Raw genomic sequence first — 25,320 nt, forward strand, 5'->3', positions numbered from 1 at the left:
GAAAGGTTTTCCTACTTCTCTGGGGTTTTATTTCAACAAAGAAGCAATTTCCCAGTCAGTTTTAGTTCTTCTTGATACGCTGCCTTAATCTTTGGTACTTTACGGTATTAAATAGCTGCCAGGTTTCATTGCAGGAGAGTGCAAATCCCTGTACTTCTGCCCCAAAAGGGCAGAAATAAACACAAATGTATTCACAAGTGAAATCACTCTTTTTTTTTCTGTCTCACTTATCTCTGGTACTTGAGCAAGACTGCTCCTGTGGCTTTCTTCTCCTTGATCTGGTGTTTTTTCTGTTCCCATCATCTTCTTATCCTCTTTTTTTTCCCTTCCTTGGATCGCTGGAGGCTCTACCTTTTATGCACAAACCCAGCAGCTTGCTTTAATCAAACATAGCAATTAAGGAACTCTCAATTACAAGTGTCACCCATGTCATGATTTGTTCCTTCAGGACTGTGAGGCTTCAGGATTTTGAGTTCACTCTATTATTTCTGTGTCTGAAAAAGTCTGAGGGGAATTAAGCACAGAGGATTGGATCACAAAGAGAAAGCACCCCAAAGAGTATCAGGCCCTCTCTCCAGCATCCCCAGACTGTTCTCTCTGGGGATTCACCAGTTTTATCCTGATGCTTTTGCAAGCTGACAGGCACCAGATACTTAACAGCTTGATGGGAAGTCTTCCCTGCCCTCCCCATGGTACATGAGGAGACTCTAAGCAAAAAAGAGGATGACTCTTTCCTGGGGTTTTTCATATACCCATTTTAGTATAGAGAAAAAAGATGATGATGGAAGTCATGAAGAGAAGAGACTGTTTCATCCAAGGATGAAAACCAGACCAGGCAGACATGCCAAAGCTGTCTTGGCTGAGTCAGACTGTCTTCAGCACTGCCTGTTCTCTCTATGTGCACTCCAACCCTCCTCCTCTCCAGGCTGCAATGATGGGGCATGAATAGATGTGCCAGGAAACACTCCCTTCTCTGAATTCTTGGATGGCTGATGGTTGTGGGAAGGTTGCCCAGGGGCAGAGAGGGCCACTCACATGTCCTATGTGCTGGGAAAATCCATTAAGACAACAGGTCAGCTTCTCATCTGGGTCCCCGTGGTCAGGACGGACAGGGCTGTCTGGGGTTTCAGCCATCATTTGAGACTCATGCTCTGGGAGGATGCTAATCCCAGCCTAGAAATGCCCATGTTCTCTCTGACTGTAGGCTCACCCATGGGTAGCTGCTCTGACAGAGATGTTTTCATGCTGTATTTGGACAGATGAATCTCCCTGCAACGCTGGAGCCATGCTGTCTGATCCCACCTGCATCTGATGGTTGTTTTGACAAAAAGATCTAATTTTGGTTGATTTGGAGGGGGACTGTAGCTTACTTTTGGGAAGGAGGTGATTCCCAGAGGAACCAATGCTGCATTCTAGAAGACTGAAAGACACACAGTAGTTTGAGGACACAACAGGAGCACCTCCTTTCTTCTTCTTTCCCTACCTCCTTAGAAATTCGGTATCCTTAATCTAGCTTCTTCCCTTTGTGGAAGGCAAATGTACAAGTTAAATATACTATCTCCAAACCTGTAGCTCCCTCTGCACTAGAAATCAGCCAGGGATGAGCCACAGGCTCCAGGCTTTGCTCATTATCTCCTAGATTGTTTCATTATTAGCTGATTCCTGGAATGCTGTTGTCCAACCATGCCTAAGTGTGGTTTGGAGGACAACAGGGGCCAGAGGTCTGATCCAGATAAGCAATTTGGATGCATCAGCCAGGGAAGGGAGCAAGTTCATCTCTGCAGATGTGCGGAGGCTGTACTTTTCACCTTCCTCCCGTTTACTAACAGACCCAGCCTTTAGCAGTGAGTTGCACAAGGTTTTACCACAGATGAAACAGCTAGCTGTGTGATTTAGTTCAGGCAACGATTCCTGAGCAGTGAAGTGAGTGAGTTGCAGTGAAAAAGACCTGCAGAAAGATCATGAATCTATGGGCTGAGAGGCAGAGGGCTGCAGAGAGACTTCCAATGCTGGGGTTTGGGTTGCAACTACCAAGCATGTGCTTTTATCCCCTGGGGACTCAGGTTCCCCTGCATAAATGGTACTGGTCGAGTTGCCTACCAGAGAGAGGTGTCCAGAGCAGTTTGAGATGCCCTTGGGCATCCTGGCAAGACCTGAGCTGCTAGCCACCAAGGGCAGAGGTTTCTTGTAGGTCCCGTCTCCTGGCTGCTCACCCCATTCAAGAGGATTCACACTTGATCCAAGCTGCTCTGCGCTTACTTAAAGGTTTTCATGCACACTCATGTTTACGTCAGACTTTTCATTCATACACATGCATAAACCACAGCACCAAGGAGTTCTTTGCAGCCACCGAACTTCAGCAATTCCCTGCACTCAGAGTGAGGGCTGGCCATGGCTGAAATTTGGGGAAGGGGGAGAAAGAAAGGTCACTGGACTTCTGGCTGGGTTATATGCTGGAAAAGGCTGTTTCCCCCTTCATAGGAAATGTGCACCTTTATCTCTTATAAATATGCCCTTTCTCAGGAGCTTGATGCAGCACACTGGCACTTTTATTTGCATTTTGTGCCTCTGGGCAAGAAAGACTAAAATAACCATTAAGAAATGCCAGCTGAGGAAAGAAAATAATCTCATGGCAGAATGACAGCTCTTTAGGCATGAGCTTCCCCCAGCCAAGGTCGAGGATGGATGTCTGCAGCCCTGCCTACTCCTACCTATTGCACCAAGGTGGCAATGGGATCTGTGGAGCAGGGAGGCTGGGATATGGGTTTCATTCCTAGAAGATGAGCCTTGGGGGCTTGCACGGTTCCTGACAGAGCAGGGCTCCAGATGTCTCTGGATAGTGGGTTTGCAGGTGCACAGCACTGCAGCTGGAGTGACAGAAGTGGTTAGTCGAGAGCAACGGGGTCCAGTTCCCTGCTAGTTAAGCTCAATCAGTCTCACTAAAGTTGCAGTGAGGTATTTTGGTCCCTAAAGGCTCCTGTGGATTTTGCTGCTTGCAAGGCAGCATATGTGATACCCCTGGGAGATGGGGAAAGCGTCTGTCAGGTGCCCACCTTCACACAGACCAGGACACAGGGGGAAAGAGTGAAGCCGGTGGGACTGGGATCCCCAGCCCTGAGGATATATTTTCATGAGGATGATCAAGTTTTCAGAAAGCCTGGATTAGCTAGCTCACCCGGAAGGTGCCGCAGGACTGAGAAAGACCTGTTATGTCCATAGTTATGTGGGACGTGGGATGCTCTGGAGCTGTCAGGGATGAAGTGACTTACCTAATGACAAGGTGACAATGATGGGACAGAGTCCCAGCCCACCCTTAACTCGAGTCCCTCCAGTCCCGCGGAGCCCTTGCCCTTGGCCTATGTAGTGCTGTGACCCACTATGCTGTGACTGCAGAGCCGTTATCAGTATTTCCCTGAGAGTTTAATTTCTCATTGCCATCTGTAAAGAAATCTGGGTACAATTAATATTACCCCGGGTCCTTTCTTGCCTTCTCTGCTGAGTTCTCGTGCAAGCTGCTTGTCTGTTCTGCTCTCACAGCCATTTCAGTTTATTACAGCCCTTTCACTTGACAGATGCTGAGGCTTGATGATGACTTGTATATGACTGATAGACTGGGAAGCAGCTGGGAGCACTCACTTCTAGATGGAGCCCGAAATCCTCTTTCAGCTGAGTGCTGGAAAGGAGCAGGGACACTGTAAATAAAGCTCTGGAATTATTTCCTCAGGGAATTTCTGGATATTTCACATTTTGGGTCACTCAAACCTGTCCAGGCAAAATATAGCCCATGGAGATGTTGCTCTATGAACATCCAGTGAGATCTGCGCCACCTCACTGCTGGCATCTTGACTCATCTGGATCCTTCTGCTGGGCATGGAGAGGGGCAGATAGGTCTGGAGGACATCTCGTCCTGCCTTAGGATCATGTGTGTAGACCATCCTCTGCTTATCCCTCCCTGCAGAACCAGTTTATCAGGTACTGAACATGCAGACAGGTACATCACTGAGCTTGAGGCTGCATTGGCTGAGGCATCCACCCAAGCACAATCCCTTTCCATGCAGTTTTTCTATCCTGCTGTATAAACACCGTATTTGCACTAGCCTGGAAGAACTGGGAAGGGTTATTTTCACTGACATGATCTATAGGCATGAAAAGCTTTATCTGGCTCTCCTCTGGATCAGGGGTCATATAACAAAGAAGCAATAAGACCATCAACAGGAAGACTTTATTGCTTGAGTGTTTTGGGGTTGTTAGCTTTTTCTTGCTTGTATCTGAATGTCCTCACTCTTGAGGTCTGAAGCAATTGAGAAGAGCAAGCAGCAATCCTTGCGTGGTGGTATGGGTGATGAGAGAGGATGGACCAGGGTCTGGTGGAGGTGGGGAAGGCCCATGGCTGTCAGGATCTGCAGCAGACCCATCCCACCATTCATGCTATAAGATGATCAGACACAAAGGAAGCAGCCCAGGTGCTCCTGGGAGTGAAGGGACACCAGGGTGGTCAGCAGGAAAGTGGCAGGCTCTTCTCCTGGCTATGGAGACAACCCCATCAGGGATTTTTCACAGAATCACAGAAGGGATTAATTTTTAACTAACTTCCCATGTGGACATTAAGCCCACATTCCTTATCCTGAGAGGTGCTGCTAACAGGCAGAGAAATCTTCTGTAGATCTGCCTGGGTTTCACTTGGCTTGCTCCTTCTGTCATCCATGCAACGTTTAAATTGTGGCCTTTATCTGATCAAACTACATTTCTGCCTGCTTCATCTAGTAGAAAGTAAAGAGGTATTTTTTGCCCTGGCCTCAAAGCCTCTGACTGTTGCCCCATTAACAGTCAAACACAGGCTGCCCAGAGCACGGTGGTTTCCACCAGCTGCTCTTCATAGAAAATCTGCAATTGAAGTGCGGAGCGCTCCAGCCTGCCCTCGGCAAACAAGAGTTCACAGGGCCCTCAACCACCAGGAGCAACTTCTGGGAAGCTCCAAGCTAGAGTCCTAAGTCCTCTATTGGATATTTAATACAGGTGAAGCCTTGCACAGCACAGTAAAATTCAGACTTCTCTTTGTTTTCAAAGAGTTTGGTTTTAACAGTGTCAGGATGAAGACCTCAGCTTTTGGCTGCTGAAGCTTACTGGGACCCATGGATACTCATCAGATTCCCAGCATCCCTCAGAAGCTCCATGCATGTTCCACCCCTTCTCTGAAAGATCCTGGGTTCTCCAGACGTGCGGAGGATGATGCTCATGAGCTTGAAAGAAAAAATCCTTCCTCCCAGGATCCTTCAGCTTATAGGGCCAGGATTCACTGTAAAGTGTACTGTTTTGCTCAGAGTTTTGGATCATCTTGAAGACCCTGTTATGCCTCCCTGCTGATGTATGTGACTATTTCCCTTGGTCCAGAGGGCAAGGTCACCCTGACAAGCCATTGCAATGCTCAGCCCATCACTTGGCTCAAGGCCACCTCATCTATACTGTTTCTCTTACAGAGTAGCCCCAGGATTCCCACTGTGCCTTCTCTGCATATGTCCAAGGGACCTTAAACCCCTTTGTCTACCATAGGTATGGGTTTAGAGGTGGTACAGCAATCAGGCAGCCTAGGAGGGCACAGAGGTCATTTGCTGAGGACTGTGACAAAAGCTTGGCTGAAAAGCACAAAGAAGGCACAGTGGCATCCCTCCTCCTCTTAATGTCCTTCTCAGGCTCATGCAGTGCCTTTCTCCAAAGCTGGAGTGGTTCTGAAGACACATAACTGGGGTCTGGGAGGGGAAGAGGGTGTCTTCAGCATGTGAAGAGGGATTACACACAGACACACAACACAGTTCACGCTCGTCTGAGTTCTTGTGCAAATCAGCCGCTTGCTCTCCTTTATCCCCTGGCACTTCTGCTGCTCCCTCCGATCCATCTCCACTGAACAAAGGGTTCCATGATACATCGATGCCATATTGTACTCCTTCCCAAGCTCCTCTTGTTCTGCGCCTGGGATTTCCCTGAAGGTTCGTGTTTCTCCTTGGCTTGATTTATACAGCCACATTAGATAAATGACACTCGCAACATCTATCCTTGTTATGACAGTTGCACGACATGCACCCTGCACTCATTTCTCTTCCACTGACCTCGTCGATCTTCACTGGAGTGCGCTTGGATGAAATGCAAAGGGGGAGAGCTGCAAGTACTCTCTGCATTGATCAGGGGAATATTGCAAAACGGCATGGGATCATAAGCAATGCATGTGCCTTGGTGATGGGTTGTTGTTCCTGCAGCTAATTTAAAAAAGAAAAAAAGTAAAAGGGACAGACTTCTTAACAGGGCCTGTAGCAACAGGACAGTGGTTTTAAACTAAAAGAGGGAAAATTCAGACTAGATAGAAGGGAGAAATGTTTTATCATAAGGGTGGTGAGACATTGGCATGGGTTGCCCAGAGAGCTGGTAGATGCCCCATACCTAGAAACATTCAAGGTCAGGTTGGATGGGGCTGTGAGCAACCTGATCTAGTTGGAGATGTCCCTGCCTGTGGCAGAGGGGTTGGACTGTATGGTCTTTAAATGTCCCTTCCAGCCCAAACTGTTCTATGGTTCTACGATTGTCCATTCACTGCAGAAGCCCTGAGTTTTAGGATCATAGAATAGAATCACAGAAGGGTTCGGGCTGGAAGGGACCTTCAAGACCAGCCAGTCCCACCCGCGGCCAGGGGCAGGGCCCCCTCCCCCCAGCCCAGGCTGCTCCCAGCCCCGTCCAGCCTGGCCTTGAGCCCTGCCAGGGATGGGGCACCCACAGCTGCTCTGGGCAGCCTGGGCCAGCGCCTCGCCGCCCTCACGGGGAAGGGTTTCTTCCTCATGTCCAACCTAAATCTCCCCTCTCTCAGCTTCAAGCCATTCCCCCCTGTCCCACCACTCCCTGCCCTTGCCCAAAGCCCCTCCCCAGCTTTCCTGTCGGCCCCTCCAGGCACTGGGAGCTGCTCTAAGGTCTCCCCGCAGCCTTCTCCTCCCCAGGCTGCACAACCCCAACAAGAAGGGGGAAGCTGAGCAGCGTTTCCTTCCACAGCACAGATAAATAGTTGTGTGGTTTCCTTTTTTCCCTTTTCTTTCTTGAGTTATAGAGAGTGACAGAGAATCTCCTCTTGCCCAGAAATGCAGTTTTGAGTATTTGCACATGCTGTTTTCTTCCTGCTGTGACTTTGATGCTGTGCTGCACAGGTGCTCTGGGTAGTTAGCAGCTTTTTCAGAGTCCTGAATCCCCACCCAAGGCAGTGGGGCATGCTGGCTCACAGAGGCACAGTCAGGACGATGGTTTCTCTTCCCAGTCTTTTCCCCTCCAACCTTTCCAATCCAAATCCCTGCTCCCTGTGTCCCCCTCTGATGTACAACACTGATGCCCCATGGCCCAGGCTCACTTATACCCATGGATCGTCCTGTGATAGGGATTATCACTCTGCTACCCCACTAAACCATTAGGTTTTGGTTTTTTAAATGCAGAAAGCACCAACGGTGTGGAGTCAGGAGGGCTGCTTTGCCCTGTGTTTGCAGTGCATGTTTCAGCAGCAGTTTCAGCTGTTCCCGATGCTTTGGCACTGATGGAGGTGGATGCTGAGCGTGCTGTGGTCATCCCAGGGCTGGTGCTGCTGCAACCCAGCTGAGGTCCAGTGGGTGGTCCCAGTATGACATAGGTATCTGGGACTCTGATGACTTAAATTTCTGCCCTGCTGTGTAAGACAGAGAGCTCTGCCTTGCAGGGAGGAGCACAATTTGCTGGCCAGCAGTGTATGGAGGTTATTAATGGACGGCGTTAAAAACACTTGTACAAAGTGGAAAACTTCATAGTCATCCTGCAGCTGTGGAGGGACATTGGATTTAAAAGCCAGATGAGGCTTTCCCAGCTCTTACTCCCCAGGTTGCTCCATCTCATGCAAGGAGTCCCCACGGCGTAACGTGCACGGTGCCATGTTGCACCTGACCCCAAATCAAGCCAGTAACCCTCTGGTTCATGACAGAGCCCCAGTAGGTGAAGCCAAGGGGAACCTTGAGCCTTCTCCTCCACAGCTGGTTGTGGTGTCCTGGATCCCATTCCACTTCATGTTTCATCTGTTCATTTCACTCTTGCCTTTGCTTCTGTTCAGTTATTTCTCCTTCCCTATTCATTATTAATATATACATTTGCTGCCTAATTTCTCCCTCCTTTTCTATTATTTAAGTATGCTCAGGTTATGGGTAGGGTCCTCTGGCTCAAAAGATGCTTTCAAATTAAAGCTGCAGCTGTGTGTGGACCAGAAGAGATTAGAGGTGTGCTTGAAAGCCTCCATCATCTTCCAGGGCTCAGACCAGCCCCAGCGTGTGCTGCTTTCCAGCATCCCCAACCCAACAGGATCTGAGGGTGTTCAGGACCTGCTGCATACTTTAAGACCAGTCCATTTGGTCGGTATGTGCCAGACTAAATCTTAACAATTACAGCAGGGCTGTTATATTTGAAAGCGTTTAATCCTGCAGCCTGCAGGGATATTGTGTTCTTCTGAATAGTTTACGTCCTGCATGATCTGGCGGAAAGAGGAGTACAGAAGAGGGACACGTGTTGGAGAGGTGGGCTGGGGACCCCGCAGCAGGATGTGCTCCAGGTCCCAAAGGGATGTGCTGGGGAATGGCCCCTTCCCATGCATTTCCCAGCACCTGCACAGACTTCTCACTCCTCAGTCCAGAAACAAGCAAAAGGACCTCTTTCCCTCTGGGAACCCAGAAAACATTTATTATTCTACATTTCTGGAGAAAAAGCAAACATAAAATTTCTTTGTGGAAGGAGGCAGGGCAGGCTCCACATTAACCCTTGTTCATCCTCCTCCCCTTGTCCTCTCCCAGAGAGGCTTTGTAGGCAAAAACCATCTTGGTGCTGTGTGACCTGGTCCATCACAACTTCTTCTCGGGCCTCTGCTTGGTGGCCCTGCAGCAATGGCAGGTCACATGCATCCATCGTTATGTGCCAGCCTGTGGGATGCTCTTGCTGGATGGGGTATGCAGGAACATATTTTAGACATTTAGGACCCCAGTGTCTTAAATGATGCTACAGGGCTGTGTTTGTATAGCCGAATCTCAGCTGCAGTGGGAGCTGAAATACTCAGTACACACGGAGGCATGCAGATGTCTACATTTAGGGGATTTAATGTACAAGCTGAATTGCATCTGTATGGGGGGAAGGGTGTGAGGAAAGATGCTTGTGCCTGGAAAATTGTCATGGGCCTCATCAGTCACTGGCTTATTTCTCTGCTCTGCGCACAGCTTGCACTTTCAGTGTCTCCCAGCCTCAGGAAAACAGGTGTGTGAGACCCGTGAGTACCCTAGGGGCAGGTCCACGGGGGTGTGAATAGGATGGTGGAGACCACACAGGCGATCAGGCATTGCGTTGTTGAGAGGTCTTGTTGCTTTGCAGCATGCTCCCTGCAGCTGAGACCTTGCTTGAGCTGCCATGACTCCTGGCTTTTTTTGGATACCATTGACTCCTGCAGCCTCTGTTCCCAGAATATCCTCTACAACTGTTCCCTTGAGGTATGAGGAATCCAGGAGACTTTGCAGCTGGGATTTCAGGGAACAACATTGGCAAGCCAGGCTGTTAATCACAGCTTTTCCCCAATTTCCTGAAACCGTAAAGCTGTCATTTCCTCTGGGCTTGCGGGTCATTATGCCCAGGGTCCAAGAGCAGCATGTTGCCTTATATTCCTAATCTTCTTCAGTCCAGGATGAGCCCCAACTCAGACCTGGGACCACCTGGCTGTGTCACATCTCTGCTGGAGGGGACAGTCACAAGAGCTATGCCCCTTCCAACTCCAGGTGTAGGAGGTCAATGCAAAAAGACTCAATGTGAGACCTTCTGGAAGGGACAGTGATACTTGTTTTGATCCAGATGAGTTTCAGGCTTTTGCTCCTAGGTTTCACACACTCCCCATCTGCTTTCCACATATCTGCCAGCACCAAGGTGTGTGTGCCTCAGTCGGCTCGGGATCGTCTACATGCAATGAGGTAGATCAAGACTCCAAAATGTCTGGTCCTTCCTATCGCTCATGGATTCCTCTTCATTGGAAATGACAAGCTTTCTTGGGAAAGGGGTCTGCAGCAGGTCTCTTTTGAGTCAATATCTTGCTTATTTTGACTTTTGTGAGTCTTAGGCAAAGCTGCTGCATCTCCTTGCTTTGGGGTTAGGCATAGCTCCTGCCTGTCTCCTAGTGGAACAGCAGGATGAGGGCAGCTCATGGGGCATGGGCTGGCACTTCCTTGTCACCCTCGCATTGCCAGAACTGGTCTGCACCAAAGAGGGTGGCTGGAAGGAGCTGTACGGGAGAGTGGGTGTTGGGCAGGCTGGGAGTAAAGTTTACGCAGTGTTCCCAGTTTGTTCATTGTTGATGGTGTCCCCATTTGTCAGTGCCTCATCCTTATCTGCCTGGCTTTAGTGTTTCTACAGGAACTCTCACACACAGGCATTTCCCATCACACTCCACCCAGACCACCCTCAGCATCTCTGTCACAGACCTCTGGCAAGCACAGGGTGGGATGCACCCAAAGGCACAAAGTCTGGTGTCTCCTGCCCCCGTGCTGGAAACAGAGGATGAAGAGAGATCTTTCTCCATGACTTCCTTCTCTGGAGGCAGCAAGCCACAGTCACAGAATCCTAGAATCACATAATCATTTAGGTTGGAAAAGACCTTTAAGATCATCGAGTCCAACCGTTAACCCAGCGCTGGCAAGCCCACCACTGAACCATGGCCCTAAGGGCAGTCTTCTGACCCCCCCATGGACGGTGCCTGCACCCCGTCCCCGGGCAGCCTGTGCCAGCGCTTGGCCACCCTGTCGGGGAAGACATTTCTCCCAGTGCCCACCCTGAACCTCCCCTGGTGCGGCTGGAGGCCGTTCCCTCCTGTCCTGCCGCTGGTTCCTTGGGAGCAGAGACCGACCCCCCCTCGCTGCAGCCCCCTGCCAGGCAGCTGTAGGGAGCCAGAAGGGCCCCCCTGAGCCCCCTTTTCTCCGGGCTGAGCCCCCCCAGCTCCCCCCCGCCCCCCCAGAGCTGTGCCGCAGCCCCTTCCCCAGCCCCTGCCCGGCTCTGGACACGCTCCAGCCCCTCCGGGTCTGCCTGGGGGTGAGGGGCCCAACGCTGAGCCCAGGGCTCGAGGGGCGGCCGCACCAGGGCCCGGCACAGGGGGACGGGCACTGCCTGGCCCTGCTGGCCACGCTGCTGCTGACACCGGCCAGGGCGCTGCTGGCCGCCGTGGCCACCTGGGCACACTGGGGGCTCATGCCCAGCCGGCTGCCGACCAGCCCCCCCAGGCCCTTCCCCGCCGGGCAGTTCCCAGCCCCCTGCCCCCAGCCCGCAGCATGCAGCCGCATGGGCTGCTAAGATGTGTCCTTGGCTATCTGACTCATTCCTCTGCAGCACTCCTCCTCCTTCTTTTCATCTCTGGAGGTCTCCATAGGCTCTGACATGGTTATCTTTCTCTCTGTGCCTCTGCCTACTCCATCCCTGGAGGTCTAGTTTGTGTCTTTATGCTAACAACGCTCTTCACATTGTCTTCTTGCTCACCATGGCAGTCTCTCACCCCCAAGTAACCACTTTATCCATGTATCTGTTTTCTCCAGGGTCACCTGATGGGAAACCCATCTGCAGATACCTGTCTCCATCTCACTTGCCTCCCTCACGTCCCACCTTCAAGGGCTCCCTTTAGACCTGTCTACGAACAGAGCTGAGGCTGAAGGACTGGGTGATGTGCAAACCCACCATGTCTCAGCCTGCCCAGACCCATGTCCTCCCTATGTGGTCACTCGTCCTCCTGCTTGCAAAGATTTCTGAATATCTCTGTATTTGTGCCCAGCCTCTGCTCCAGAGCACTCCTGCAGTCACAAGAAATCAGGAGCTGGGGAAAAAAAAAAATGAGCACCGGGTCCCCAAAAACTTCCTGAGTGCAATTTGGATACAACTCGTGTCCAATGTGTAGCTAGGTCATGGCACTGGGAGAAGCAGGAGATGGGGAGGGTGGAAAGGGAAACCTCTTTTAATAGCAGGTGTAACAGCAAGGTTTCGGTAGCAAATTTAGCTGGGGAACATTTGTTCTTTTTTCACTGAAGTTTGCTCAGAAAGTTTTAACAGTGTGCACAGCTTGGAACCATCTCAGGTTCTCGTCTCTTTAGCAAATGACTTTTTAACTAGAAAAGTGAGGTGAGAGGGATTAAACTGTTATGGCAGCCTTTATCAGTGCCGTCTGAAAGCACTTCTGTCCTTCAGCTCCCTGAAAGCAACAGATTAGGGTGAAGCTGGGAATATGCTCAATGACGCAGTGTCAGTTCTTATCAGATGTGGAGGATAAAGGATGTTGTTCCCTCACCACAATAATTTCAGAGCCTTCAACAACAAGCTCCCGCACAACTTTGTTATAAGTACATTAAACCCCAAAGATGAATTTCATATTTCATGAGTAATCATTACTCAACCTGTCTCTAAACACAGAAGAGACTGCCTGATTTATTCTGCTCTGTTTCTCTTGGACCTTCAAGTAAGAACAACTGGAAGAGAAGGAGGGAGGGCACTTAGCAATAAGTAGGAAAACACATTCAGTTTAGCAACAGGGGGAGTTAATTTTATGCCTCAAAGTGCAAGGGGTTGTACCTTCTCCGCATAGGACAGCAAGTGAATTCTGGTGAATGCCAATTTAATTTGAAGGAATTATATTAAAACTCTTATAATGAAGGCCCAGCAACCTGGCCAAATCCCAGCAAATTCTGCCTTTTCTGCATTCAGGCAGCCGCCATCAACCCCATGTCCTGCTGTGCTCTTGGGCAAGGGACACAGAGGTCACCCTAGAGAAGGCTGCATTCCATGGATAGGGCAGTCGTTCTTCAATGCACAGCTTGTTAATTCTTTTTTTTTTTTTTTTTTTTTTTTTCTGGAAGTATTTTTTCTTTGAGATTCAGCTGAATGAAGAAAGGTTTGTAAATGGCAGGTCCTCGGGGTTCTTTGGTGTCACAGCTCTGTAAGGAAATGTTGACCCAAGTAACTAAGACTGCAATGCAAAAACCTGTTTGAAAGGACAGTCAAATGCCACACAGCACTTCAGAGCAGGCGACAAAGAAGGGAGTCGTTGGATAAATAGCTGTCAGATGATTTTCTTGGTCTTGGTCTGATGGTACAATTACTGCCTACAAGAAAAGGCCACCCAAGCCATCAGTAGCATTTCATGGGGTTTGACATATTTATTTCTTGGTTCTTGTTGTCTAAAAAAAAAAAGCACTATTTTGGAAAGCATGGCTGTGTCCTACCTCTCCCTGCCATGCACCAGGCAGACCCCAAATGGCAGTGGGTTGTTGATCAAACCCAAGAGCAAAGCCAGCCGTTGGACACCAGCAATGCTCTCTTCAGGACACAGTCCTTTCCCCATGATCTCCTGTCCAAATAGTGGTGTTGTCCCTGCTCTGCTGGTGAGCTCTCCTAGAGTCAGAGCATGGCTCTAGCTGTTTGTACAGCTGCAGTTTGCTTGGAAAAATGAAACTCTAAATTTAGAGACTCTGTAGAAAGTGAAAAATTGGGGGTGATACTTGCTATGCAGTGGAGAAGCATTTGCGCCACTTCTTTAAGTGGTGCACCAAGATATGGTTGCAGCACAGAGAAGCAGAGGAGCAGCTCAGATCTTTCCAGAAGCTGTGACTTCTTCAGCTTTTCCCCTTCCTCCTTTCACTTGGCATGATGGAAAAGGCAGGTGGCCCTTTCTTTGCAATACTTCTGTCGGGCTGCAGCTGCATCAGTGTGAGACCTTCTGGAAAGCAGCATCAGATCAGGCCGCACAGGTGTGATTCAGTGATTCTCTACCTGCCACAGGACCACAGGGCCTATAAGCCCTCATACTGCCTTCTTCATGGACAGCCTCTGTCAACCAGGACACTGCAGGGTCTGTGCTGCTGGAGTGGCAGATCCCAAAATCTCCTCCCACCTCTCCCCTGGTGCTGGGGTGAGGAGCCTGGCTGAAACCCTGGAGTCCATGGGCTTGCAGCCCCCCCAGGATGCTGCCTTTCTTCCTATCCCTGGACCCAGATGTGTGCTCAGAACCCACAAAGCAAGGAAGAAATCCAACTGACGGCTGTGCCAGAGGCTGTTTTCATGCTTGCCTGCACCACGCAGTGACCTCAGCAAGAAGCACGGATTTCTCTTACAGATTTCTGTGTCAGGGTCTGTTTTCTTTCTTGTCACTAGCTGGAGAACAAGCCACAAGACCAAGGCACGTGTTGTTAGACATGGGTGCTGCCAGATAAAATCACAGCAGCATTTTGCATTTCCTTTATAACTTGTCTCAGATGCTGGACCACAGCAGAAACCCCAAAATCAAGCTCTCCTGCTCCCCATCTGACAGAAGATGCTTTGAAGTATGAGATTTTCTTCCCTTTTACATTTGCAACCATGCCTGATGTCATTCTGGGCTTTGCCAAGACCTATATGAATTTTACAACCTTTTAACACCCAAATAAGTCTTGGCTTTAGCTCTCCCACCTCCCAGGGAGATGTGCAGGTGAAAAAAGTCATTCTTTGGGAAAACGTTTCCTGTGACCATACTGAACATGTCACCTGTCAGGTTCATTCACTGTCACACAGCTGGCAGCACCGACAAGGCAGTGATGCCGGCAGCGTTGCCAGCTCCTGAGCAGTACCAGCATGCACAGCATCCCTGCGGGGTCCCAGGACATCCCCTCCATTTTGCTGCTCTTCAGCACTTTGGTATAGTGTGGGAGGGCAGATTGGAAGGGGCTCAACAGCTTCATATATATTTTGGTCTAAGAAAAGAGTGTTCCTTTATTATAGTCACCCTTTGACTTTGGATTAGACAGATGGATACTTGCATCTCCCATTCCTAAAATCTTCCACCAAGGTGCCCCGGGCTTTACGATCTGCTCAGGCACCTCACTGCAGCTGAAGCTTTTTCCTGATCCTCCACCTACATTTTTTCCCCATCTGATAGGATTTTTTCCTAGAAATAACTAATCTTCCCTCCTCCTTACAGCTACTCTGTATAAGAGGTGGCTGCCATATCCCTTTTCTCACAGGGCAGATTTTGCACCCGAGCTCTCCTTCCTTGGCACCGCTGTTTTGCTCTTGATGTTGAATCCCAGAATTATTGATTTCAGGCCATTTCTCCAATCTGCCATGAATGATCTGAATCCTAATCCTGCTGCTGGCAGCACTTGTGACCACAGGCAGGAATTATATTAGCTCCTCTTTCTCTTATCGTCCAAGTCATTAATTAAAATATTGATTAGTGTCGGAGACAGGACAGACCTTAGTGAGATCCTGCTAGATAAAACCTTTTGGCTAGGCTAGGCAGTAAACTACCCGCAACCCCTGGAAGTGAAGCTTTCCAATTAAGCATGCTCTTTCCCCTTCTTTTTTCTCCTCTCTGCATGTTAATTTCGTATGGCAGATGATCAGTTTATGACAATACAGTGGGGTAGTGTCAAAATCCTTACTTAAGTCAAGAGGTTGCACTGCTTCCCCAGATGGGCCAGTTACCTGCCCAAAGGAGAAATTAAATGTTTGATGTGACAATCCATTACATTATTATCCAGGAGATTGTACATGCATTAGCAATTCACCGTCTTTCTGGTGCTCAGCGTTAAGCTGGATCTGGATCTGCCCAATTCCTTCGTTTTCCCTTTCCAAGATCCTCCATAAACCCCCAGCCTCTGTGAACTGTGGGGTTAATTAGCAGCGGTTCAGGGCTCCCTTGGCTCATCTTTTCAGCATCCCAGTGGGAACTTCCTGAACCTTCCTAAACTGAGTATTTCTACCTTTTTTTATATACATATTTGAATGATTTACCTTCCTCTTCCCCAGCTTGGGGACTGGATGCCTTTCGCAGCTCTGCCTCAGTCCTAGGCTGTGGCCAGGCACAGCGATTCTTCGTGGTTTTGCTTCAAACTGGGTCTCTTCAACGAGCATTTTCTGGGAACAGATTTCAAGCTGCTGGAGGCAGTCTGAGCGAATTTTAACAGAAACATCCAGCGGGTTTTGATACACATTTTTTGTTGGCATTCTGCAGTCACCAAATCCACATGGGACCATCCCTATCCCCTCTGCTGAAAAACCTGCTCCTTCGTCAGCAGCAGCAGACCAGAAGAAACCATCTGGGCTTTGACTGCAGTAGAGCGGTGGCCAGGAGCACCATGGGGAGATATCTAGCTGAGATAAATAGACCAAGGGGATGCTAGTCTATTTAAAAGCTTTAGCTTTTCTCTTTTCCAGAGGAATGAGCATTGTGCTTGGCTATAAAGTAGCTCTCAGCTCCATAAATGCCTTGGAACCCTCCTCACTCAGACAGACAGCAAGGAACCAGGTTCATTGAATCTTTGGCAAAGTCTGCTGATGTTTTTCTTCTCTAGCCTGCAAAGATTTGAACCAATTGTGAATATTCATGGGCTGAGCTGCAGCCCAGAAGATAGGCTGTTTAGTGGGAAGGGGTTAAAATGCCAGGAACGGCACCAATACAGACATCTACAAGATGCGACACATTGAAAACCCTCATGAAGATGGAGGGTTGGAGTCTGGGTTCCTCTGCCCCAAGCAAGGGCTCTAATCATGGGGCAATCAGACAAAAAAGAGAGGTGCTGTGGCTTTCCAGACAGAGATCTCCATCACACCTCCCTGGTATTTACCTCTGCTGGGTTCAAGCAGCTCCCAGTACATCTCAGCTTTCGTGAACCCTATTTTGAGGTGCTGGTCCCCATCCCTGTCTTGTGTAAGAGACTGTGGGGAGAGCTATCCCAGCCATGAGTGGGTCCTCACCATGTCAAGCACTGGAGATGTAGCTGTGCCCCTTTTTGAACCTTCATCTGTGCACGGTGGTACTTGAAGGCAACCAGCTCCTGCTCTACTGCTGGATGGATGGAGTCTGGGTGCTGGCCAGGGACACCTGAAGAACTGCTGTGTTAAGCTGTCTCAATTTAATACAGTTGACAAGAGCAATTACTGAATTTGCTGCTCTCACCATTTGCACTGCCGTTTGTCACTCCTCGATAATGAAGTAGGCATCTTTCTCGGCTGGGACAGTGACTATCTTCTGCCTGAGTAATTGCTGGCCTCTGGCAAGGGGCTGCTAGGAAGGACTGGGTTATCTTTCATCAGGGATGGAGAAGGTGGCCTTGGCCCTGCTTTGAGGAAAACAGACAAACCTGGGAAACTTCTCAAATTCCTCCCTATCCTCTTTTCTTTGAGTGCAAGCCTCTGTTGAGTGTTGTGCTGATCCCCACACCCTCTCTCATGCCATCTCTGCCATTTCCCAGATCCCTTGCAGCTGAGAAGTGCTTTGGGCATGCAGACCCTGTACTGGATGCAGCCATGCTCCAATTTTGTGGGTTCTCCCAGCTGATGGGAACTTGGGGGATGAAACCACACTCCAGAGGTTCTGGCACTAAGTATCATCACTTTTATGCTCTGGCCCGTGCTGAGGAAGTCCCATCTGTGCCTAGCCAAGTGCTGCACTTTCAGAGGTGTATGAAGGAATTAGAGAGACTGAAGGAGGCAGTGATGGATTTATTAAGGGTTTAGAAAACACAAGCTAGGAGGGAGAGGCTGAATCTGTTGGGTTTGTTTACTCCGTAAAAGGGAAGGTCAAATGGTAATGGGTACTTAAAAAAAAGGTTGCTGTCAAGAGGATAACTATCAGGTTTTCCCCTGTGTCTCCCGAGAAAAGACGAGTAAGTGTGTTAATTTTGCCATGGAGAAGATTTGAGCTGTCTGCTCTGAAGGGCTTCCCAGTGCACTGACCACTGGGCTGAGCAGCATGGGCAAAAGGGGAAAGCCAGCTCTGAGAGGGCTGGTCCAGCTTTATTTTGGTGCCTCAGCTTCTTCTGGTTTGAGGATGACAGATGGTAAATTGTTGAGATACTTTGGTGTGGTGCCACTTGGGTACCGCTGCTCTACCAGCACCGTGCTGCCTTGGCTACTGAGGGATGCTGTGCCACTGTTGGCACAGAAAGCTGGCTGGGACTGGATGAAAAATGCATGGATCTGGGTTAGATCTGCCAAGAAAATGAGTTCAGGGCTGGTAACAGGAGGAGGAATTGGATCCATCAGGGGAAGGTTATGGGCTTGAAACCTTGGGCTGTTAGAGACCTCAGGTCACTATAGCAGCCGTGCTGGTGGTTGGAGACTGCTCTGCAGGACAGAAGCACCTACCTACTGGACAGACCTGCCATTTAGGGAGGTTTGCTGCTTGCCTGGAGCCCAGATTCAGGATGTTATAGAAAAATTGCTAAGGCTCATCCAAATTTCCAGCTTTCCATGGCAGTTAACTGCACGGACATCAATCACTAACTCAGCCAGGGGACACCATCAGCAGATAAAGACAAATACAGCACTCAGGGTGTGAGACAGTGGGGATCCATGTGTGATCTCCATCATGCCAGCCAAAGGAAAAACCCCAGACAGGTAACAATTTCCCAGTGCAGATGCTAGAGGGGCTGAGTAAGGTGGTGTGCTATCATGGAGAAAGCACTGAAAGCAAATGTGGCCACAGAGGCAGTTGGGGCTGCTGCCATCATGAGGCAGGCAAGGTCTGGAGGAAGGTAGGGAAGGTGAACAGCAGTTATGCCTCAGGGTTTCAGGAAAGCAGACTTTTGTTTGGAGACTCACTAGGCTGAATCCTCCAGGACCAGCCATGGAAGGCTGGGGTTCCCAGCAGAGTGGGGCTGTTTGTCAAGAAAACTTTGAAGAACGCAGGATAAGCCCTCATCTTGGGCAGGAAGAACAGTAATTTCAAGGGAAGGCCATTAATAAGGATCTTATCAATGAGCTAAAACACAAGAAGAGAGCATACCATGGGAGTGAGGACAGGCAACAGAGGAGGAGTACAAATACATTGCCTGGGCTCTTAGGGACACAATCCTGAACACCAAAGCCCCGCTGGAGATAAAGCCAATGTGGCAACAAGAAAGGATCCTATGGGTATTCTACTAGTCAAAAAAGGATCAATGAAAATGTGATTTCATTGATGGATGTGGAAAACAGCTGGTGTCAGATGCTGTGGAAAAGACTGAAGTTCTCAACACACCCTTTTAGCCCCTGTGTTTACATGCATATCCATCTCCTAGACCTTTGTGTCCCCCAGGATGGTTGGGGAGGTAAATGGAGAGCCCAGGGAGCAGGACGACTGCTCAGAGAAGTTGGAACATTCACATCCATGGAGTCAGATGGATTTCATCAGAGGGTGATGAAGGAACTGGCCAACATGTTTGCAAGGTCACCCTCTGTCATCTCTGGAAAACTGATGATCTGAGTCCCAGACAACCAGAAAAGGCTGAGAAGGTGTTGGCTTGTAGGCAAAGGAATGTTAGATGGGCTGAAAACTGGTGGGACTATCAGGCTTAGAGACTAGTGATCAATGGCTCTACATCCAGCCAATGGCTGGTAGGAAGGGGAATTGTTGACCTCAGGGATCAGTACTGGGGCTGATACTGTCCAGTAGCTTCATCCGTGACATATATGATGAGAGAAAATGCATCTCAGCAAGTCTGAAAGGGTTACTAAATTCGAAGAGGTGACATGATGAATGGGACAGCTTCAGTCCAAAGGGACCTTGAGAAACGTGGTGGTTGGGTCAACAGAAGCCTCTGGAAAGCTCATCAAGAAGTGTGAGGTAATTTGCACATGGGTCAAAATAAACCCACTCACAAATGCAGGTTGGGAACTGCCTGGTCGACTAGGAACCCACTGAAAAGGATTACAGTGCACACCCGGTTGAATTTAGGCCAGCAGAGCACCCTCACTGTGAGAAAGCCAAACCACATGGTGGCCAGCACCAGAAGGACCTTGAGGAACGTTTTTATCCCCTACACTCAGTCCTGGTGATCCCACACGTGGGATATAGTGTGAAGTTTGGGTTCCCCAGTTCAAGAGGGATGGAGCTAAAACAGAGAGGGCCTGGGGGGGACCTGGGGCACATGGTCAGTGGGAAGAGGCTGCAGGATCTGGTTTGTTTAGTCAACCCAAAAGGATGCTAAGGGCGATTTAATGCCACCCTACAGCTACCTAAAGGGTAGAGAGGACAGATCTAAACTGTTTTCAGCCACAAAAGAAAGCATAACAAGGGGCAACAGCCCCAACGTGATTTGGGCAGCTCATGCTGGACACTAGGAAAGGCATTTGTCACCAGAAATGTGGTGCAGCCCTGGCACCAGGGAGGCTGTGGCATCTCCATCCTTGGAGGTTTTTCTAGGTCAGGTCAAAGTCATGGCTACCTTCATCTAGTGCTGGTGATGATCTTGCTGACTAGATGACCTACAGAGGTCTCTTAGAACATTTCTGTGATACTGACCTTTAAGACAGGACATCGGAGATCTTGAGGGGCTCCTACAATGCTACATTTAGTGACTGGTTAACTGGAGGCTGCAATGCACTGGAGACCAGCCACCACGACCACATTAAAAACATATGTACAAAGAGTGCCAGCATATGATGAAAAGATGCTGCAGACCACAGAGGAATTTGCAGGGGTTGATATGAACAGGGTGACCTGACAGCGGTAACTGCGCAAAAGCGGCTCCCAGCCTTGGAGCTATTTTCCTGCAGAGCTGTCTGTTAACCAGCTTGCTGCCTCTGCTGGAACTGGTGCCACCCACCTAACCTCCTCACAACTTGAAAAGCTCTCTTGTAGTTTGGGAAATAGCCTTTGCTCCTGTTTTAATACATCCTTTTGATCCTGTGCAATTCTCGGCAGCCCTAAAAGCACTCTTCCGTATTCAGGTCTGTGACCCCTGGTATTACAAAGTGCTGCACGGAAACATCCAGTGCATCCAGTTCCTGAGCCGGACATCTTTCCTGTACCTGCCTCACCATAGGTTATCTCCTTTAGCCTTCCTGGACCACAAAGGAGCAAGATTGAAGAAAGTCAATGGAGTTATGGCCCAGCTGGAATGACTGATGTTAACCTCCCCTGTGCGATTTATGGCTGTTGCCTAAGACATACCCTTAAGTGCTTTGTAAAATCTATTTTAAGCTATCTCCAGGGGAATATCTCCTCTGGGGAAAACCTGTCAAAGCATAACAGCACCGGGTGGATTTTGCTGAGGCTACACCTTCCTTTGCTTTCTTTTTTGTAATCCTCCTACCTGCCTGCCCCTTGCTCTCCATCAAACACTCCTCCTCTTCCCTTGGTGCTGACAACCTTTTCATATTTCCTGGGGTTTATGTCCCTCCCTGCTGACAGCAGGAACTAGCCTTTTTAATCTTCTCTTGCAAGTCAGTCCCTTTCAACAGTGTTCTAGAATAGGAGGGGAAAGGGAAAAAGTGATTTTATTTCTCTTTATAGAAACTCCAGCCCAAATTAATGGAAATTACCATGGCAAAAGCATAATAACAGGCTTATAGTTGACCACAAAGCTAAAATACACAGTTTGCAATTGCCTTGGATGCTTACCCACAGGGAACCCTCCTTTGCTGGATGGGTAATGAGAAAAGGAAGAACTCAGGCTGAACCAGTTTGTGCATTGCCTGAGAAAAATCTCTACACGATGTGATAGGAGTTTTCCAAGTGGAAAATGGATGTGGAGTCCCAAGCCCAGCAGTGACAACAGGCCATGCTGGGAGTGAACTGGCCAGGCCATCCTGCGGGTTGCTCCTGCATCCATTGTGAGCCCAGCAGACCTGGCCATCGCTCCAGTCAGACGGCCGAGGGACAGTGCAGCCTGCCTGTCACCTGAAATAGCACCGCGAATCCAAGGGACATCATTGAACTTGCTGTTCATTTTTGCATGGTGCTGTTTGTGAACAAACTTACAAGACAAATTGCTGTTAAGGGTGGGTTTTCTCCCCCTTTTTCTCCCTCCTTTCTACAAGCAACACCACTGCTTTGGTAATCATGAGGATTAAGAAACAGCTGATGCAATCTGGGGGGCTTTCAGAAAGGCTGCACAGTTGTCCTTTGAGGGTGTTTTGTAGTTTAACCCCAGCTGGCAACTAAGCTCCACACAGCTGCTAGCTCCTTCGCCCTCCCCGGTGGGATGGGGGATAGAATCAGAAAGGTAAAAGTTGGAAAACTCTAGTGTTGAGGCAAAGACACTTTAGTAGGTAAAGCAAAAGCCACGCATGCAAGCAGAACAAGGAATTAATTCATCTCTTCCCATGGGCAGGCAGGTGCTCAGCCATCCCCAGGGCAGCAGGGCTCCATCACGCCTAACGGGGATTTGGGAAGATAAACACCATCACTCCAAATGTTCCGCTCTTCCTTCTTCTTCCCCCAGCTTGATATGCTGAGCATGATGCCATATGCTATGGCATATCCCTTGGGTCAGCTGATGTTCCCTCCGACCTCCTCGTGCCCCCCCAGCCTGCTCACTGGTGGGGTGAAGAGCAGAGACCTTGACTGAGTAAGCACTGCTCAGCAGTAACTAGAACATCCCTGAATTACCAACCCTGTTTCCAGCACAAATCCAAACACGTGGCCCCATACCAGCTACTGTGAAGAAAATTACCCCAACCAAAACCAGCACGGTCCCGCTCTGATTGATAACAGGAGAAGTCTAAGTGCTAGGCTCTGCAAGAGCACAGCTACGCCCTGTGCCTGTCCCCACCACTGCCCAACAGCCCGGCATGGCAAACCCAGCAGCACAGGATGAGCAAAGGGTCGGCAGCAATTCTGCAGAAGGATTGCACCAGCCGACCAAAACTCAGAGCCCAGGACTCCTTGGATCTCTGCAGTGGCCACCGACCAGGCTGTGCTGCTCTGGTGCTCAGGGATGGTCTGGTCCCCATCTGAACTCCGCTGTCCTAATGGTAGGGAGGTGCAACTTTTCTGACTTTATAAAGTCATCCTGCAACCCTATCCAGGCGTGTTGCTGGCAAAGCACACTGCAGCTCTTGGCTTTCCTCACCGTAATATGAAATGAATTGTGATGTTATTAGTTTGTTGTGGTTTGGAAAGTACCTTGGAGTGACTTGAGTTGTGCTGAACAAGGCAGGAAACTGCCAGCGAGCCAAGGGCTTGTGCTTAGCCAGGAAAGAACCTTCTTCCCCGCCGGATGCAGGGAGGATGCCACAAATTCATGGGCTGCCGAGAGCTGGAGGGACCACTGTGAACATCATGGACTGTCTCTTCCCTGCTTTTTCCCAAAGAACCTCATTCTTATTCCACACCTGGTAACAGTCTGGTCTAGAAACAGATGCTACCTAGTCATGGCTTGAAAACTGAGAAGAGTGCAAACCCCCCCCAGATTTGGCCTTCCAATGCTCATGGTTAGGACACGCTACTCATCCTTCCTTGAATAGGTCCACCTACACCTCCTCAGCATCCACTCACACGTCTGTCTTCTAACACCTTCTTATAAGCCAAAAGTCACTTCTGTGTGTAGGTACCCATGAACAGGGCTGTAGAATCTCTTAACCAGCTCATCAATGAACAAAAGGCAATGGACAAAAATATGTTAAAAAAGCCTAATAAAATAAAATAAAATAAAATAAAATAAAATTAGCCTCCTACTCTGAAGGATCTTAATTGGGTCTCTCAAAACAGCTGGGCAAACAGTGGTGAAATATCTAAACCAGCCACTTAACCACTGCACCTTCCACCTTCTACCACCTTACTTCTCTGCACACCCCAGACCTTATGGTAGGACTACTCACCAGGGTGTGAGGAATTAATGAATTTTCTCCACCATGTATCTTTTTTCTTTTGCGCATATTTGGGCTGAACTTAGAATTTTTGGTTTCTCTACCGGATTCCATTCTGCAGCCAAAAAATACAAGTTACCCAATGTTCTGTGGTTTCACACTGATGGTATGAGACCAGGAACACAATTTGTGCTTGGGTGCAAAGGAGCCTTAAGATGGGAAGAATGCAGAAAATAGAGGCAGCTGCACCAAAATAAAACCAGACTCGACTTTCACCTCATAATTACAGCTGCATCTGACAGTAACCCCTTCAAAGAGCACAGCATGGCTGCCTGGCTCTGTGGTCAAACAACTTCACTGCAAGTTCTGCCCAGTCTGCAAGAGGGCTGGATTCAACCTCCCTCTATGGTCCTGCATTCCTGAGAAAAGTTCTGCTTTTGTCAAACTGGAAAATGGGAGGGAGCCTTAACACTCACATGCTTCAATAAGTTCCTGTGATAAGTACTGATGATGCAAAAATAAAAATTATTGTTATTACTGCAAAATGTGGCCATGCTGCCAAAGCTCTACGAGTCTGTGGGTGCTGGAGTTTCTCTCCCAGGCGAGATCTGCAGTTCCTTCTGATGTCCTCCCTGCCCAGCACCCTCATCCCTCCTTGCCACCAAAGCAGCATCTACACAGCAGCTGGGAAAGCATGTGAGTTGATCCTTGCAAAAATCCCATCAATGTCAGCTGGTACTGGATGAAGCCTTCAAGGAAGAAAGGCCATCTAAGACTGCAAGAACAAAAGGAAGAAGTTAACTGACATGTTGGGGGCTACAGACAGACCATCATTTATGGAGATGTATGGGTTCACTAAAAAAAATTTTCTTAAAAATTATTTATTTTAAAAAATCCAAACACAAACCCTTTCAGCTATATGGTTAACGCCCAGAGCTGGCATCACGGAGACTGTCAGAAGGAACAAATGCTTTGGAGGACATAAATCCAGAAGACTGCAGTGTCCAAAGGTTAATAAATGTGGACTAATCCATGTGAAGGAGCAAGCTGCATCATGGAGGTGGAGAAGGCAGGCATAGAACAGTACATGGCAGTACAGGAATAGTGCACCCCACCCAGAAGGTTAGGAAGCAGCCCCATTGTCCACATCCTTCACAGTTCAGGTGTGGAGTGATTCACATGGCTTCACCTGCCCAGACATGGATTGTAATTCACATTTTTGGTGTCACACTTTGGATTCTGGGCTCTTTCTGGAGTTTCCTGCCAGTTTCTCCTTCTCTGGGTCTGCCTTTGTCTCTGCTGCATTGCTGGCTTCCCTCTCCTGCCGTCTGAGAATCACATACACGGTCACGAAGCACAGAAAAGCACCCACCTCAAAGAAAAACTGGAGACCAAGGTACCTGTGAGGTGGAAACACAATAAGTCAGGGTATCAACATTCCTATGTGCACCAAGCACCAACACCTGATGTCCCAGGCACCCAGCAAACACTGAACATGGGGGAACATGGGGACGGGCTCCTTGGGCACATTCAGCACTGGGCAAGCGACTGCTGCAAGCCTGGGTCCCAAGAAGGCTGGGAAGAGGAGGCGGACGAGCTATCAAGATGCATTTGTCCTTGGCGTTACATTAAGACACCGTATCTCCTGGTAAGCAGGAGGCATATAAAAACATATCTTGGGGTTGAGGGTGAATAGGACTTGCTGCAGCTACTGGTCAGTGA

At 49.1% G+C, this 25,320-nt stretch overlaps 1 protein-coding gene across 4 annotated transcripts in view; it reads right to left on the reverse strand.

Moving 5' to 3' along the window:
• Positions 1–24,106: 24,106 nt before the first annotated feature.
• SLCO2B1 (solute carrier organic anion transporter family member 2B1) overlaps positions 24,107–25,320 on the reverse strand; it is a 61,457-nt gene continuing 60,243 nt past the window's right edge. For all 4 annotated transcript variants that reach the window (XM_027776850.2, XM_005230418.3, XM_055803224.1 and 1 more), the window contains one exon: positions 24,107–24,998. In XM_027776850.2, coding sequence (XP_027632651.1) covers positions 24,824–24,998 — 175 coding nt within the window. In that variant the 3' untranslated portion in view covers positions 24,107–24,823. The remainder of the gene's footprint in view (positions 24,999–25,320) is intronic.

Source organism: Falco peregrinus, chromosome 4, assembly GCF_023634155.1.
Source record: "Falco peregrinus isolate bFalPer1 chromosome 4, bFalPer1.pri, whole genome shotgun sequence".
Lineage (NCBI taxonomy): Eukaryota > Metazoa > Chordata > Aves > Falconiformes > Falconidae > Falco > Falco peregrinus.